General features: G+C 54.4%; 1 protein-coding gene across 1 annotated transcript; it reads right to left on the reverse strand.

The window, feature by feature from the left end:
- Nucleotides 1-2,428: 2,428 nt before the first annotated feature.
- On the reverse strand, nucleotides 2,429-11,144 carry LOC112929715 (arylacetamide deacetylase-like 3). The gene is made up of 4 exons (XM_026011893.2): nucleotides 10,922-11,144; nucleotides 8,217-8,436; nucleotides 6,839-6,902; nucleotides 2,429-5,430 (listed from the first exon to the last, which is right to left on the reverse strand). The coding sequence occupies exons 1-4, from the start codon at nucleotides 11,084-11,086 to the stop codon at nucleotides 4,656-4,658; spliced, it is 1,224 nt and encodes a 407-aa protein (XP_025867678.1). The 5' UTR covers nucleotides 11,087-11,144; the 3' UTR covers nucleotides 2,429-4,655.
- Nucleotides 11,145-13,721: the final 2,577 nt, after the last annotated feature.

The following is a 13,721-nucleotide window of genomic DNA, read 5'->3' on the forward strand; positions in this document are numbered from 1 at the left end:
GAATACTATGCAGTAGCTAAAAGGAGTAAGATAAATTTATATTGTTTACTAGGCTAGACTTCTTTTTTTTTTTTAATTTTTATTTATTTATGATAGTCACACACACAGAGAGAGAGAGAGAGGCAGAGACACAGGCAGAGGGAGAAGCAGGCTCCATGCACCGGGAACCCGACGTGGGATTCGATCCAGGGTCTCCCGGATCGTGCCCTGGGCCAAAGGCAGGCGCCAAACAACTGCGCCACCCAGGGATCCCTAGGCTAGACTTCTAATGTGTATCATTGATTGAAAACATTCAAGTGTCACAACATGTACAGAATAATATCTTTTATGTACCAATATATGCAAAGTCATCCCACAAAATAATGCTTTACATATCTGCGTATGTAAAAGCATAGAAAAGGCTTTAAAGGATTGGAAGACCACCCTCTGTCAAAAAGGTGACAGTGGGTACCACCAGATATAAGTGGAGAGTGAAGGAAGGGTGATCAAAAATGACTGTTAGCCTTATCTCCAGTATTTGAAGGTTTTATTTAACAAGATAATATTGTGAAGCCTGGGTAGCTCAGTTGGTCAAGCATCCGACTCTTGATTTCTGCTCAGGTCATGATCTCAGGGTTGTGAGATCGAGCCCTGTGTCTGGCTCTATGCTCAGGGCAGAGTTTGCTCTTTCTCTCTCTCTCTCTCTCTCTAAAATAAAAAAAGAAATCTTTTAGGGGCACCTGGGTGGCTCAGTCGGTTAAGCATCTGCCTTCGGCTCAGGTCATGATCCCAGGATCCTGGGATCAAGCCCCATATCGGGCTCCCTGCGCAGTGGGGAGTCTGCTTCTTCCCCCTCTCTCTCTTCCCCTCCCCCCACTCATCTTCTCTCTCTCTCTCTCTCTCTCTTGCTTGCTTTTTCTCTCTTTCTCAAATAAATGATCTTCTAAAAAAAGGAAATTAAAAGAATATCTTTGTGTATCACTTATATAATTTAAAATTAATTTTTTAAGGTAGAATGGAAATCTTATGATTGAGAGCATGGTAAGCTGTAATATTGTCCAAACAATATCTGATGCCCCTCTCTGGGGAGAATGATGCTTCTCCATCTCAACAAGGTCAGGCATGGCTGCATGACTTGGCCAAAGGAAGATGACCAGAAGCTTGAGGAGCCAACATGTGATTTGCCATATTCTTGTCTCCTCTGCCATGAGACTGGAGACATTTAACAGAGAGGCTGCTCCATCAGCCTGGAAGCTGGAGAAGACAATTGTGGAGCAGAGCTCCAGCTGACCCGTGAAGGCCGTGTGATGTGTAATGTGAGCAGGAATTAGACCTTTACTGTCATAAGCCACTGAGACCACGGGGCCACTTGTCATTGTGGCAAAACCTAACCTAGCCTGACTGGCCAGGGATAACAGAGAGCCAGCAGTCCCTCTGGAGCAGGGAGTGCAGGCAGAGAGGGAGACAAGGCTTGGGGCCAGAAAGGCAGGCAGGTCCTGAGTGGGGGTGTGGAGAACCCTGAGTGAGACACCAAAAGGGAAGTGGGGAGAGGAGCAGGAGAGACGAATTTTGCCCATTTTCCAACTTTGCTTTAGAACTTTGTCCTCAGTTGCCTACTGACGAATGAGAGCAATTTGGGATGCAACACATTGTCCCTTATCAGACGACGTTTGCCCTGGCCTAACTGGTAGATCTTTTCAGGGAAGTCCTGGGCATTTACTGAGAAAACACTTGGACAGTGTCAGGGCTTAATAGTATGTAGTTGTCCGATCGCCCTGAGCTGGTATTAGCTGGGCACCGCGGCTACAGTGACCAGTTCTAAAGTCATTCAGACTTTGACAAAGCTACAGTCAAAACGGTAAAGGAAACCAGGTGGCAAAAAAATACCTGGCTCCATCAACCTGACTCAGATCAAACAATAGCAGACACCTAAGTGGATGGCAAAGGACTCAAATAAGCTCATATGGCTCAGTTGAGTCTTTTATTTTAATTCTGAATGATGGAAAAGGAAAGAACTAATGGGCCACGGGACACAACAGAAAGGAGGTGTTGTCAGATGGATCAGGGTTGCAATGCACAGTACCCGGCCAACGAGGCACCCTTGAACCTAACAGGAAATAAGCAGTATTATTAATGGCTCTGGGCCTCCATTTCCTCATCTATTAAATGGGTCTAAGAATACCTACTTTGTACAATTCATGTAAGGGACAAACAAGTGTGTTGTGGGGGCGTATTAAATTAAATCTAATAATTAAATTTAATAATTAAATGTAATAGCTGGCATATTAAATTAAAATATGCAGATCACGACCTGCTGAATGAGGAGAAATAAGCTACCGATGTGGGGTTGGCACGTAGCTCCCTCAGCATCCCAGCTCCCACCTTGGGGAAGTGGAAACCCGGGGTCGTTTTGATGGAAGGTGCAGTTTCAATACACTCACACGAACGTAATAGACTCATGAGTTTTATTGCTTACAGATCCCAGAAACAGAGTTGGGGGTGCGATGAGCCAAGGGAAGGGCAGTCCTCTATCTCAGGTCTCAAGCGAGCAGGAGAGAGAGCAGGGTAGAAAGCACCTGCTACTGAGTACGTGGCTGGGGCAGAGATCACTCACTTCTTGAGGGTGTGGCCCTAAGTGGCTATTTTAAAAGGTGCCCTGGGAAAAGTAAAGTGGGAACTTATGGCAGGAATTCTAAACTTGAGGTTTTTATCTACATGTCCAGACTGTGGAGCAGGGTTGTCGTGCCGTAGAATGCCTGGGCAGCAACTCGAAATAGCTGTTTTCTCATCACAGTGAAGTAGAAATTTAAATCCAGAGATACTTCCAGTCCTGAAAATGTAGCCGACTCATCTCCTCTAGGAACGCTCTTCGAGCGGCTCACACGCTCCTCAGCACCCCGCTGAGCTAGCCACCCAACTCCCCAGAAGGTCAGCCCGGTCCCTCCGCCTATGTCCAGAGATGGAATGAAGCAATGAAGACCACACTCCAGGAGAGGAGCCTACCCAGACTCAACCCACAGACCTCTTCTAGAAGGGACCATGCTCCTTAGATCTCAGTGCTGCTCAACAGCTGAGTGGCCACCAGATGAAGCGCCTTCAGCGAGTGGTTCCTATTTCTCCAACAAAGACACCTACTGGCCTGCCATGAATGGATCCAGAAGCCACCAAATGGGATTCCTCTTTGCCCCACGTTTCAGCACAAACATTCAACTGCAAGCAAGTTAAGGGCATGCATAGGGGCCTCTGTGCAGTAAACCTGGGCCTCGGCCTACGAAAACCTGTAGCCAACTAGGAGCAGGGCCTCCAGAAGACCAGGTAGGACCAGCCTGGGAACTTGCACCAGCCCTTTCCTGGGAATATTTATTCCTCAGGGACAAGTGGTCACCTTGCCTCGTACTCCTTGACATCTCCTGCCATTTCCAAGTACTCTGGCTCCGGGTTCACTTAGCTTCTGCGGCAGAGGAAGCTTTGATAACCACCCAGCGGAGTAAGCATTGATGTCTACCGTAGAAGAGCTAAGTGTTGATGTGAGGAAAGTCCTCCCTCCCTCCCTCCTGTTCTGCCCAAGCATGGGTGGAATTGACCCCACCCTCCACTCCAGCTCGGGGCTTAGCCCGGGTCAAACCATTCCATCCCCTCGGTTGTGGCGACTGGACACACCCCTCAGAGAGCCCACAGAGCCATCGAGTTACAATGTGGTTTCTGCTGGGATGACTGGGAATGAGGCAAGTCTATAATGACGGACTTGACTCTGGAGAATGTAAGTGTGCTCAGGGCCATCATAGGCAGAGGCGACGGGGAAGTAAATGCAAAGGAGCGCAGGATGGAGGAAAGAGGAAAAGGCAGCTGGTGGCACTGTTTGAGTTTCTGGATCAAACCCCACCTGATTTATCCCTGGAACTCACAGCTACCAATAGGTTCTTTCTCTGATTTAGGCCAGTTTGAGTTGGTTCCATGTCTTAAAACAGAAATCATTTTTGCTGACACATCTTCAGTCCCTCCGGCTCCTTGGACTCCGAGAGCCCCAGGGCACCCCCGTCAGGCGGCTCTGGGCTGTCTTCATCTGCCCCTAGGTGCCAACCATTATGGGAAACCTATCCTTTCTCTCCTAACTCTTCCTGCCCATTCAGTTAAGATTCCGAGCTCAGAGGCAGAGGAATAGCAGGGGAAATGTCACTGTGTACCCAGGGGAGGAGAGGGACACCTGTTTCTCCACCTCCACCGGCCATCGAGAACACCAGAGCCCCATCCTCGGAGCTGGACTGAAGAAAGCCCTTGGGACTGCACATGACGTCCCTGCTTCATTCCAAAGCCAGCTGTCGCCGTGTGACGCTCCTGCTCCTCGCAGCCTAGACCAACCTGAACGCTCCTGGGGAAGCCCTACTTGATGGTTCACTCTCAGGTGCCCGCTGCAGACCGTCAGCCCCAATTTTCCCAATGGTGATCGTGAACAGAGCGCCACCCTCCCCCCAAACCGGTCTCTCCTACTGCTCTCCCTTCAGGCATCAGAAAGCTGCATTCCACAGTTCTAGAACCTGAAGCAAGAAGGCCATGGCAACCTCGACCCCCTCCCTAGCCCCGCTCAGCATCACCTACGCCACAATAGAGAGCCCTGCCGGGGAACTAGAAGCTGGTGGAATGTGTACTCTCGTAGCTCCAGCAGGAAGGAAAGGTGATCACAACCTCTTTAGGAAATGGACTAGGGAATCCAGAATCCTCGTGGAGCAGGGGAATTGCAAACACCCCATGTCTAAGGTGCTAAGCACCCCATGGAAACCATCCTCCATGTGGTACCAAGTCACCGGGACCCCCAGGTCCTCCAACCGCTTCTTGTACAACAGCGAATCGTCCCGGAGAAGGTCGTACTCACAGCTCACAATGCAAGCCTCGGGGAGCTGAGATATGACCTCATCTTCCGCAATCAGGGGTGAGTTCAATAAATCCAGAGCGAGGCTTGTCTCCAGATAGGCAGCCTCATTGAGGGGCTCTGGGAGCACTGGCCGGTAGGGTCTCTTCTTAAACCTCTCTGGGATATTTTCAGTGCCCAACCATTTTCTATACTTTTCCCAGACTTCGGCAGGCAAGTGGGCGCCTTTCAGGACGGTGCTTTTCCAGGAGGGCTTGATATCCAGGTAATGGTGCCAGCAGTAGAAGGCAAAGTCTCGACTGGCCAGCGGGACGTTCTTGTTCTGCTGATAGGAGGGGAGCTGGAAATGCACAGCCTGGAGTTGGGCATAGATCAGGATCTGAGCACGGATCTTGGGGAGATCCGGGCAGCCCAAAAACTTTTGACAGACTACCGTTGCCACTGCCCCTCCCACGCTGTCACCGCAGACCACGACCCGATCTGGGTCCACCCCGTACACCTTCAGGGACTTCAGGAAGTGGGTGGTGGCGGCGAAGCAGTCTGTTAGCGCCACCGGGAACTTATGCTGGGGCAACTTGCGGTATCTAGAAGAGGAATCGAGAAACAACAGTTTACACCCAGCACCTAGCAGAGCCCAAAATACCCCTGGCTAGTGTCCTGTAGGCCAAATTTCTTCCATTAACTTCTCCTGCGGAAGCCCGAGCAGGTGATGTTAAGGTATGAGGTTCAAGTGAAGTGATAGACGTGAGGACCACAGCGCCTGGCACCTAGGCTCGGTGAGTGGTGGCTGCTGCTCCATCTGCCTCGATGCCCCTTTGGGGCGCAGACGGTGACCACAAGAGCCCTGTCGTTCACCTATTGGCCAACAACTTACCAATCATCAAACACGAACCCATCTTTCTGAACCTACCTGCTGGTGCGTCCTTGGCTCACACTCGTCGCCTCTTACGGTTCTTTTATGAGCAATTCCAGGTCTGCCTGGGTTTCCACTCTCAGTAGCCCTGCCCTGCCCTGCTCGCGGGTTTTATGGGAGGAGCTTGTAAGGTCTAAGCACCACTGGGTGCAGCAGTTGGCGCGTGGGTCTCCCCCAGGCCGGCGAGTCCCCTCCGGACCATTGCTGCCCGGCAGGTGCGCCAGGAGAGTGTGGGAGCTCCATGCTCAGGTTGCTGCCATGCAGGCCCACCACCTGGCACACTAGGCCCTCCCTATTTTTCAAGAGATTCCAGAAATCTGGGTGTCGTGAGAAATGCTACCATCTCAAAAAAAAATATATGTATATATATATATTCTATGGGCTCAACGAACTTTTTCCATTATGATGCCTCCTGTTTTAAGCTACCCTGAGTTCATGCTGGGGCAGCAAGGTTTCAACTCCAAGACCTTGTCTACTTCGGATTCATAAAATAATTTTCTTGCAGAAATTTGCTGGCCCACGACGTCGCGGTTCAGCCCCACCAGAGCTGTAAGGAGTATCGTGGCCACCACCTGGATCAAGACGTCCTCCCCCCTGGAGCAGAGAACTATAACGTGAGTGGTGTCCCCGGGTCCCGCTCCCTCATCCAGGACCAATTCCTGTACTTTTTCACTCTTATTCAGCCAGCTGTGCCACAAGGGAAATGTATTCCTGCCAAGACAATGGTACTTCTTTATGGCCTATGCAGTTAAAGGCAACTGCAGGGAAGATTAACGAGGAGGGACCACCTGTGCCCGTGGGACCGTGTGCCCGGGGCTGGGGGTGGGGAAGGAGCCACAGCACCCCAGGGACAGCCGGTCACGCGTATTCAGTGTGCCTGATGTGGAGGCTCAGGGAAGGGCCATCCCGGTGTCCCCTGCGCCGTGTCCACCAAGGCCTCTTGGAGGCTCCAGACTTCTCCTTGAGGCTGCTCACAGCCCCTCCCCTGCCCTGGAGTCCCCATGTCCCTCCGGGTCCCCACCTGCCCCGGTCCCGCCTCCCACCCAGCACCCAGCTCCAGCCCCCTTCCCCGTACTCACCCCACCGCTAGAACCACGGAGCCACTCTTCTTGCACAGATGAAGGCAGATGGCATAGTGGGTTTCTAGAAAACAGAAGGGCTCTGGCGTCCACCCGGAGGCAGTGGCTTCCCGCCCCGCCGCCACCTCGGGCTGCCCCTTCTCCCCGCCGCCCGTCTGCGGGGGACCCGGGCTCATCCTAATGAGCTTCGCAGACCACCTCCCCGCTTCCTAGGCTTTCTCCTCGGCCCTCCTGTCCCCACAACTGCCCCTTCGCGTCGCTCGCCCCCCAGCGACTGCAGTTCCTTTGGAAGATCCACGAGCTGTTGGGCCAGCGGCACGTGCGGCGCGTCCCCCCCGCCCGAGGCCTCCCTGGAAGGGACACAACGGTAAGAGCAGGGCCGTGCGGGGCTCGACACCACGCGGAAGGCGCAGCCGCGCTGCCTGCCGGGGGATCAGCGACTGTTAGCAAGATCACGTACGGCCCATCGACACGCAGGCCAAACCGAACCCTCGGCTGCGTTCAGTCCTTTACTTCTCCAAGGCTCCTGCAGTGGCCGATGGCATTCGTTTAGAAGGCAGGGCTGGAACCAAATGAAAGTGTCCCCGCCCCGAATTCATGGGGCACCCGTGTAGGGGAGGTGAAGACTGTAAAGTGGTCTCAGTTGTGAGTTTTTCCTCTCATTAGCTTTGCTCACATTTCTGGTTCTCCTGTCTGGACCAGAATATGTCCCGGGCAATACCAGGCATGAAACAAAAGGATGTACTTTTTTGTTTGTGTTTTACTTTAAAAAAAAATCATTTCCAAGTAAATAGAGGTGGTGGTTGTAGACCACTGTGCACGTACTAAATGCCACAGAACTGTACCGTTTAAAGTGGTCAATTTTAGGGGCAGCCCGGGTGGCTCAGTGGTTGAGCACCTGCCCTCGCCCAGGGTGTGACCCTGGGTTCCCGGGATCGAGTCCCACGTCAGGCTCCCTGCATGGAGCCTGCTTCTCCCTCTGCCTGTGTCTCTGCCTCTCTCTCTCTCTGTCTCTCATGAATAAATAAATAAAATCTTTAAAAAATAAATAAAGCGGTCAATTTTATGTCGTGTGAACTTCATGGATATACACAGATACACACGGGTTCACAGATACACAGACATGGGTTATGTGCGTATATATATAATATTCCATACACAGGCCTCCTTACTTCCAGAAAGGGAGCAAGACATTCCGTATCTTTGCCACCGGAATGATCCAGGACCCGCTAACCCTCTGGATGTGCCCTGTCCTAGCCCAGCTCATCGCCGCCGGGAGGGTGACGGGATTGTGGCCTCCTGCTGGAAGGTGGGTGCCCCCCAGCCCTGCTCCGAGGCTGCCCCACGACAGGTGGGCGTCTAAGGGAAGGATTCTTACTCAGGCTCCCCATGACTGCCCCGCCTCCGTGGTAGAAGACGATGCCAGGCCTGGGGGTGCAGGAGGACAACCCCTTGGGCTGGTACAGCTTCACGGGGACTGTCCCGAAGCGGAGATCGGTGACCACGACATCCGGATCCTCCTTGAGTGGCACCAGATCATGCACGAAACGGACAAATTGGGGCATGGAACAGATTCTCAGCTTCTCGAGAATCGTCCCCTGTTGGCGAGAGAAGAGGGAATGAGGCAGGAAGGGTCTCAGGGTGTGACACAGCAGGGGGGGGCTGGCTGGAGGGCAGACAGGACCACAGCCCTGCTCCGCCCCGTGGGCCGGAAGGCACCTGCAGTAGCCCCACCCCACCTCGGCCTACATTGCCCCTCATCCTCTCTCCCCCGGACACCTGACAGCCAGCGTCTCCAACCAGGCTTCTGGCCACCCCACCGGGGTCCCTCTAACCCGGAACGCCCCCCACCGTGACCTGGACATGACCTCGCTTTCCCAGGGACGCCCTCCCGGACTAGCCTGGCCAGCATGGCCATTCCAAGCACTAGTTGCTATTAGGGCCTGATAACTGCATTGTGGTTTTTTTTAAAAGGGGAGGGGTTCTTGTCTTTAAGAGATACCTACTGAAACCTTTTGGATAAAATATGAGACCCAAGATCTGCTTCCTAAGAAATGGGAAGGAGGGAGTGGGGGGGGCGGGGGTCACAGGTGAAACAAGCTTGGCCAGGAGGCGGCAGCCAGTGCCGGGGGTGGGAGCACAGGGCGTCTCTACAGTAGTCTTATCTTCTTTGCGGTAGGTCTGGAAGTCGCATAACAAAAAGTAAAAATAGACGAAGTGCTCCGCCCCGGGCACCCTCGCTCTGCGCCAAGGCCACTTGGGCTTTCAGTGATGCCCATGGACCTCACACACAATGTTTTCGACGCGTAGAACACGTGGGATTACAGAGGAAGGTGATGGTTCTTCAATCGTAGTCCTCGGAACAGGTAGGTAGGCGTGCGGGGGGATGGGGCCTGCGCCTCCTGGTCAGGACACCGAGTAGCAAGAGCTGGTGGCCGTCAGCACTATTACAAGCTCGGAGAAACGAGGCGCGCACAGCTGCTCGCAATATCTGCAGCAGACGCCGCACGCTCTGAAGGTGTCTGTGCTTCCCCTCGCTTAACAGAGCCTCGGCCGCTGCTGTCGCCACGCGGCCGGTGGCCCTCACTCCTCACGGAAGGGGACGCCACGCTTCCTGCAGAGCCGGTGAACGTGGAGAGACTTTTACCTCCCTCCAAGCCTTCGGGCGCCCTTGGGGATTCGGGGAACCTTGGCCTCAGAAGCCCTGCCGCACCCCCTGCCCATGCCCCGCACCTCCTCGCACCTGCCACCTGCAAATCAGCGTGTTCATAGCGGATTTGCTGCTTCTCACTGTCCCCCCACCGACACTGCCCTGACTTAGGCTCTGTCTGGGACTTCCTTTCTCTTGTCCATCCTTGACCCCACAGCGAGGACCGGCAGGCGACACATAGCGGTCACGCGACACATCTTTGTAGCAAAGAACCAAACCAGGGGCGCCGGGGGTAGCGGGGGTCCGCGATGGGCCTCTGCCTTCGGCCCAGAGCGTAACCCCAGAGTCCTGGGATCGAGTCCCACATCAGGCTCCTACACGGAGCCTGCTTCTCCCTCTGCCTGCGTCTCTGCCCCTCTCTCTGTGTCTCTCATGAATAAATAAATAAAATATTTAAATTTTAAAAAATCAACAAATAAATAGCAGTAAGGCTGATACTAATTGAGGGCTTGCTCTGCGCCGGGTATCCTAACCCGCACGTGGGATGGCTTCCCTCCCCAGAGCCACGCTGCCAGTTATTTCCCCCTCTTCTGTTATTTCCCCCTTTTCTGCAGATGGGGAAACCAAGTCACCACATTTGGGAACCCAGACTACGGACTATGAGGGCCAAGGCCAGGAAAACCACGACAGATCGAGTCTCCCGCTTTTCTAGACGCCGACCCCGCGGGTAGGAATCATCCACCTGCGGGTCCCTCTCCTCCTGAGCACTGGCAATCGCTCTTCCTCACCTAACCTTCTGGAGTCCCAGCGTCACCACCGGTCCCCGTGGGCAACGTTGATGTGGATCCCCCGGGATCCGTTTGTATCTGTTGTATTAAATGCACACCCCAGGAACCACGCGCAGCACCCGACCGTGTCCTATGAATGGTTGCCCGTCTCTCCAAGGTGACAAGACGTATAGAGACAGGTCATCTAAGCTCACATTCTGCAGTTTTGCTCATTTGTACTAATTTGCGAATTGGCCGCGTGTCTCTTTGCTGTCCCTGGTTCCAACAGGTAGGAGGTGATGGGGCTCGAACTTCAGAATAACTCACTCCTAACTCGACAGCACGTCGGGGTCTGTGCGCGCTGTGCGGACAGGAAGCAGGGCGAGCAGAGCAAGGGTGGGTTTTTTTCTTTTTTTCCTCTTAACTGAGGAAGTAAATCATCTTTTCCTTTGGTGGCTGTGAGCCCGGCGCAGCTTGAGCAACACCCCCGAGGGCTCGGGAACCTGTTGGCTAATGCGTTACCCAACATGGGCCATGCAGACCCGCGGACAACTCGGGCAATGCGCTGCCGCGAGCGCGGTGTCGGCGCAGCTGGACCCTCCCGGTTCGCGCGTTCCCACCCGGCCCTCAGCCCTCGGGAGGAGGAGGACAGAAGCCACGACTCACCCACGTTATCAACAGCTCCAGGAGGCAATGGAGGACCCGCAGCCTCACGGGGTGGCCGACGGCCGCGGGGACATCGGCGCGGAGGAGGTGGCTGCAGACTACCCAGAGCCCCACCCCCAGGGAGAAGGCGCAGGCCGCCTGCAGGACAAGCAAGAGCAGGGCCATCGCTGCGCCAGCGCCTGCGGCCCGACGGGAGGCCGAGCGAGAGCGGCCACGGCCACGGGCCAGCGCTGGAGCCAGCGACGCTCCCGCACTTATACACCACACCCTGCCCTCCCCACCTGCCCGTCCCCACAGCATTGGCCAGGCCAGGTGAGTCACAGACTCAGGTGAGGACGTAGTTCTAGGACAGGGCCCGTGCGGAGGACACAGAGGCTCATGCAGCTTGACTCAGCTAGAAAGGAGAGCTCCGGAGTCCCAGCGTGCGTCCCGGAGCGCCCTTCCCGGAAACGGCCCTGGGGAGGTCACCCTGCACATCACAAACACCATTCCCTCCCACTGCGCTCTGCGGGCACCCACCACCCCCCTCATTCCTCTCTGGCCACACTTGCTATTCCTTAGTCTGCCAAGGAGGCCCCAGGGCATTTGCACCTGCTATTCTCTGTGCAACATCGTTCCCCGGACGGCCAAGCAAAACCCCTCGCCTACAGGTCTCTGCTCAAATGCCACCTTCTGAGGGAGGCTGGGCCTGGCCACCTTATTTAAAGGTCTAACTCCCCTCCAGCATCCCTCTGCCTGATCCACCCCCCCACCCCGACGTCCTCACTTTGTCTTCCAGGCCTTTATTATCACCCCAAATACCACACGCTTCACTTATTCCTTTATTGCCCGTGGCACGTCGCCTCTGTGAGGACGGGAGTTGTGGGGCCGCCCCTTCCTCAGAGGCCGGGTCAGGGTCAGCTACTTGCTGGGTGCTCAGCAAATGTCTATTGAATGAAGGAACCAATAGACGAGCTTTGTCCTTTTTGCTGTAAAGCAGGAAACACTGAGCTCACCTGCCCTCCCAGGTTGGGTCGGAGATTGATGTCAGCGTCCAGCGCTTCCCTGATGGCCCTGCCTCAGGTGCATGGTCCTAGGTGCCTGCCCCCTGGCCCCCGTGCGCCTCCCCGCGGCACCTCATGGGTAGACGCCGCCGGGGATGTTGCTCAACATCCTGCAACGCGCACATGACCCCACAATGAGGACTCACCTGGCCCAGCAGGTGGGGAGGCCCCAGGAGGAAAGGCCTGCGTTCGTGAGACTTGGATTTGAATCTCGGCTCTGCTCAAGCCCGCAGTTTCGCCGTGAACGAGTTCCTTACCCTCCCTGAGCCTCGGCTCCCAAGACTCTAAGGTTGGGACAATAACCGTCCCTCCCAGTGCGCGTCTCTGTGAACCCAGTGAAATAGAACATTGTTGCATATCTTATTGGTTATTTGGGGTTTTTTTCCTTTATGGACTCATGCGAATTTATTTTGTGCGCTTGTACCCTCTACCTATTTCGCTATTTTTGTTGATCCTCTTGCGCTGATTTCAAAAATATTTGCGATCACAGTACTCGCGTGGTGGCAGATGGGGACTACGCGTATGGGGCGAGCACGGAGTAACGTGTGCGATTGCTGAGTCTCCGTATCGTACACCTGGAACCCATAGAACACCATATGGCAGTTAGAGTTCAGTAAAAAAATAATAATAATAATTAATATTTTTAAGGATATTTTTTTCTATTTGCCTTTCAACTCTGTGAATGCTGTTTTTCTGGGTAGATGTTTATCACTGTTATGCCGTGAAATCCCTCATCCGTTCTCACATTATGCTTAGAAGGATCTTACAGTTTGTGAAACCATATGGCACTGATTTTGAAAAGGAAGAATTTCTTTGTCAAAACATAAATATCTGAGGCGCCTGGGTGGCTCCGTCGGTTGAGCGTCTGCCTTGGGCTCAGGTCATGACCCCAGGGTCCTGGGATCGAGTCCTGCATCGGTTCCAGGCTTGGTGAGAGCCTGCTTGTCCCTCTGCCTCTGCTTGTCCCTCTGCCTCTGCTTGTCCCTCTGCCTCTGCCTGCTGCTCCCCCTACTTGTGCACGGTCTCTCCCTCTCTCTCCCTCTCTCTCTCTCCCTCTCATTCTCTGTCAAATAAATAAATACAATCTTAAAAATAGAACAAACAAAACATAAGTATCTGAACTTCACCCCAGAAATGGAAAACACAGGTGGCCTGATTCCGACGGGAGGGGCTGGAGATCGAGGAACACAACCTGGAAACCGTGCAAAAGCCGGGGCCGAATGAGAGGCTACAGACCTGTCAACCCTGAACCTTCCGTATCTCGGGCACATGTTAGGATAAGTAAGGCGGCTGCTCTAACAAATGGCCCCCGTAAGTCAGATTTTCAGGGGATTAAAGACCTATCTCCCCCTCCCAACAGAGACGTCTGCGGGTCTGGTGGGCAACCAAGCCGCTCGGTGATTACGGGACCCGGCTTCTTTCCACCTGAGGCTCGCGGCCCTAGCACCTGCCCTGACACCCCGAACCTTGCCGGGAGCCCGAGGAGCAGTCTGCTCGTGGAGGAACCCGGGCAGGAGAACTCGAGGGCCAGGCCTGGAAATGCATCCCCTTGGCCAGATGGCCTGACGTGGCCTCACCTGGACCCGTGGGATCCCGGGGAAGGCCAGGCTTTGCCTTCGGAGGACGAAAATGAAGCTGCTGAATTCACAGGCTCTTCCCGGCGGCAGCCTGTGGCCCCCCAGGCGGGAGGAGGCCCAACGCGGCGCCTTGAAACCGCCGGCCGCGTGGCAGGAGCAGGTGCCGAGGGCAGGGGGGGC

This window comes from Vulpes vulpes, chromosome 2 (genome assembly GCF_048418805.1).
Source record: "Vulpes vulpes isolate BD-2025 chromosome 2, VulVul3, whole genome shotgun sequence".
Taxonomy (NCBI): Eukaryota; Metazoa; Chordata; class Mammalia; order Carnivora; family Canidae; genus Vulpes; species Vulpes vulpes.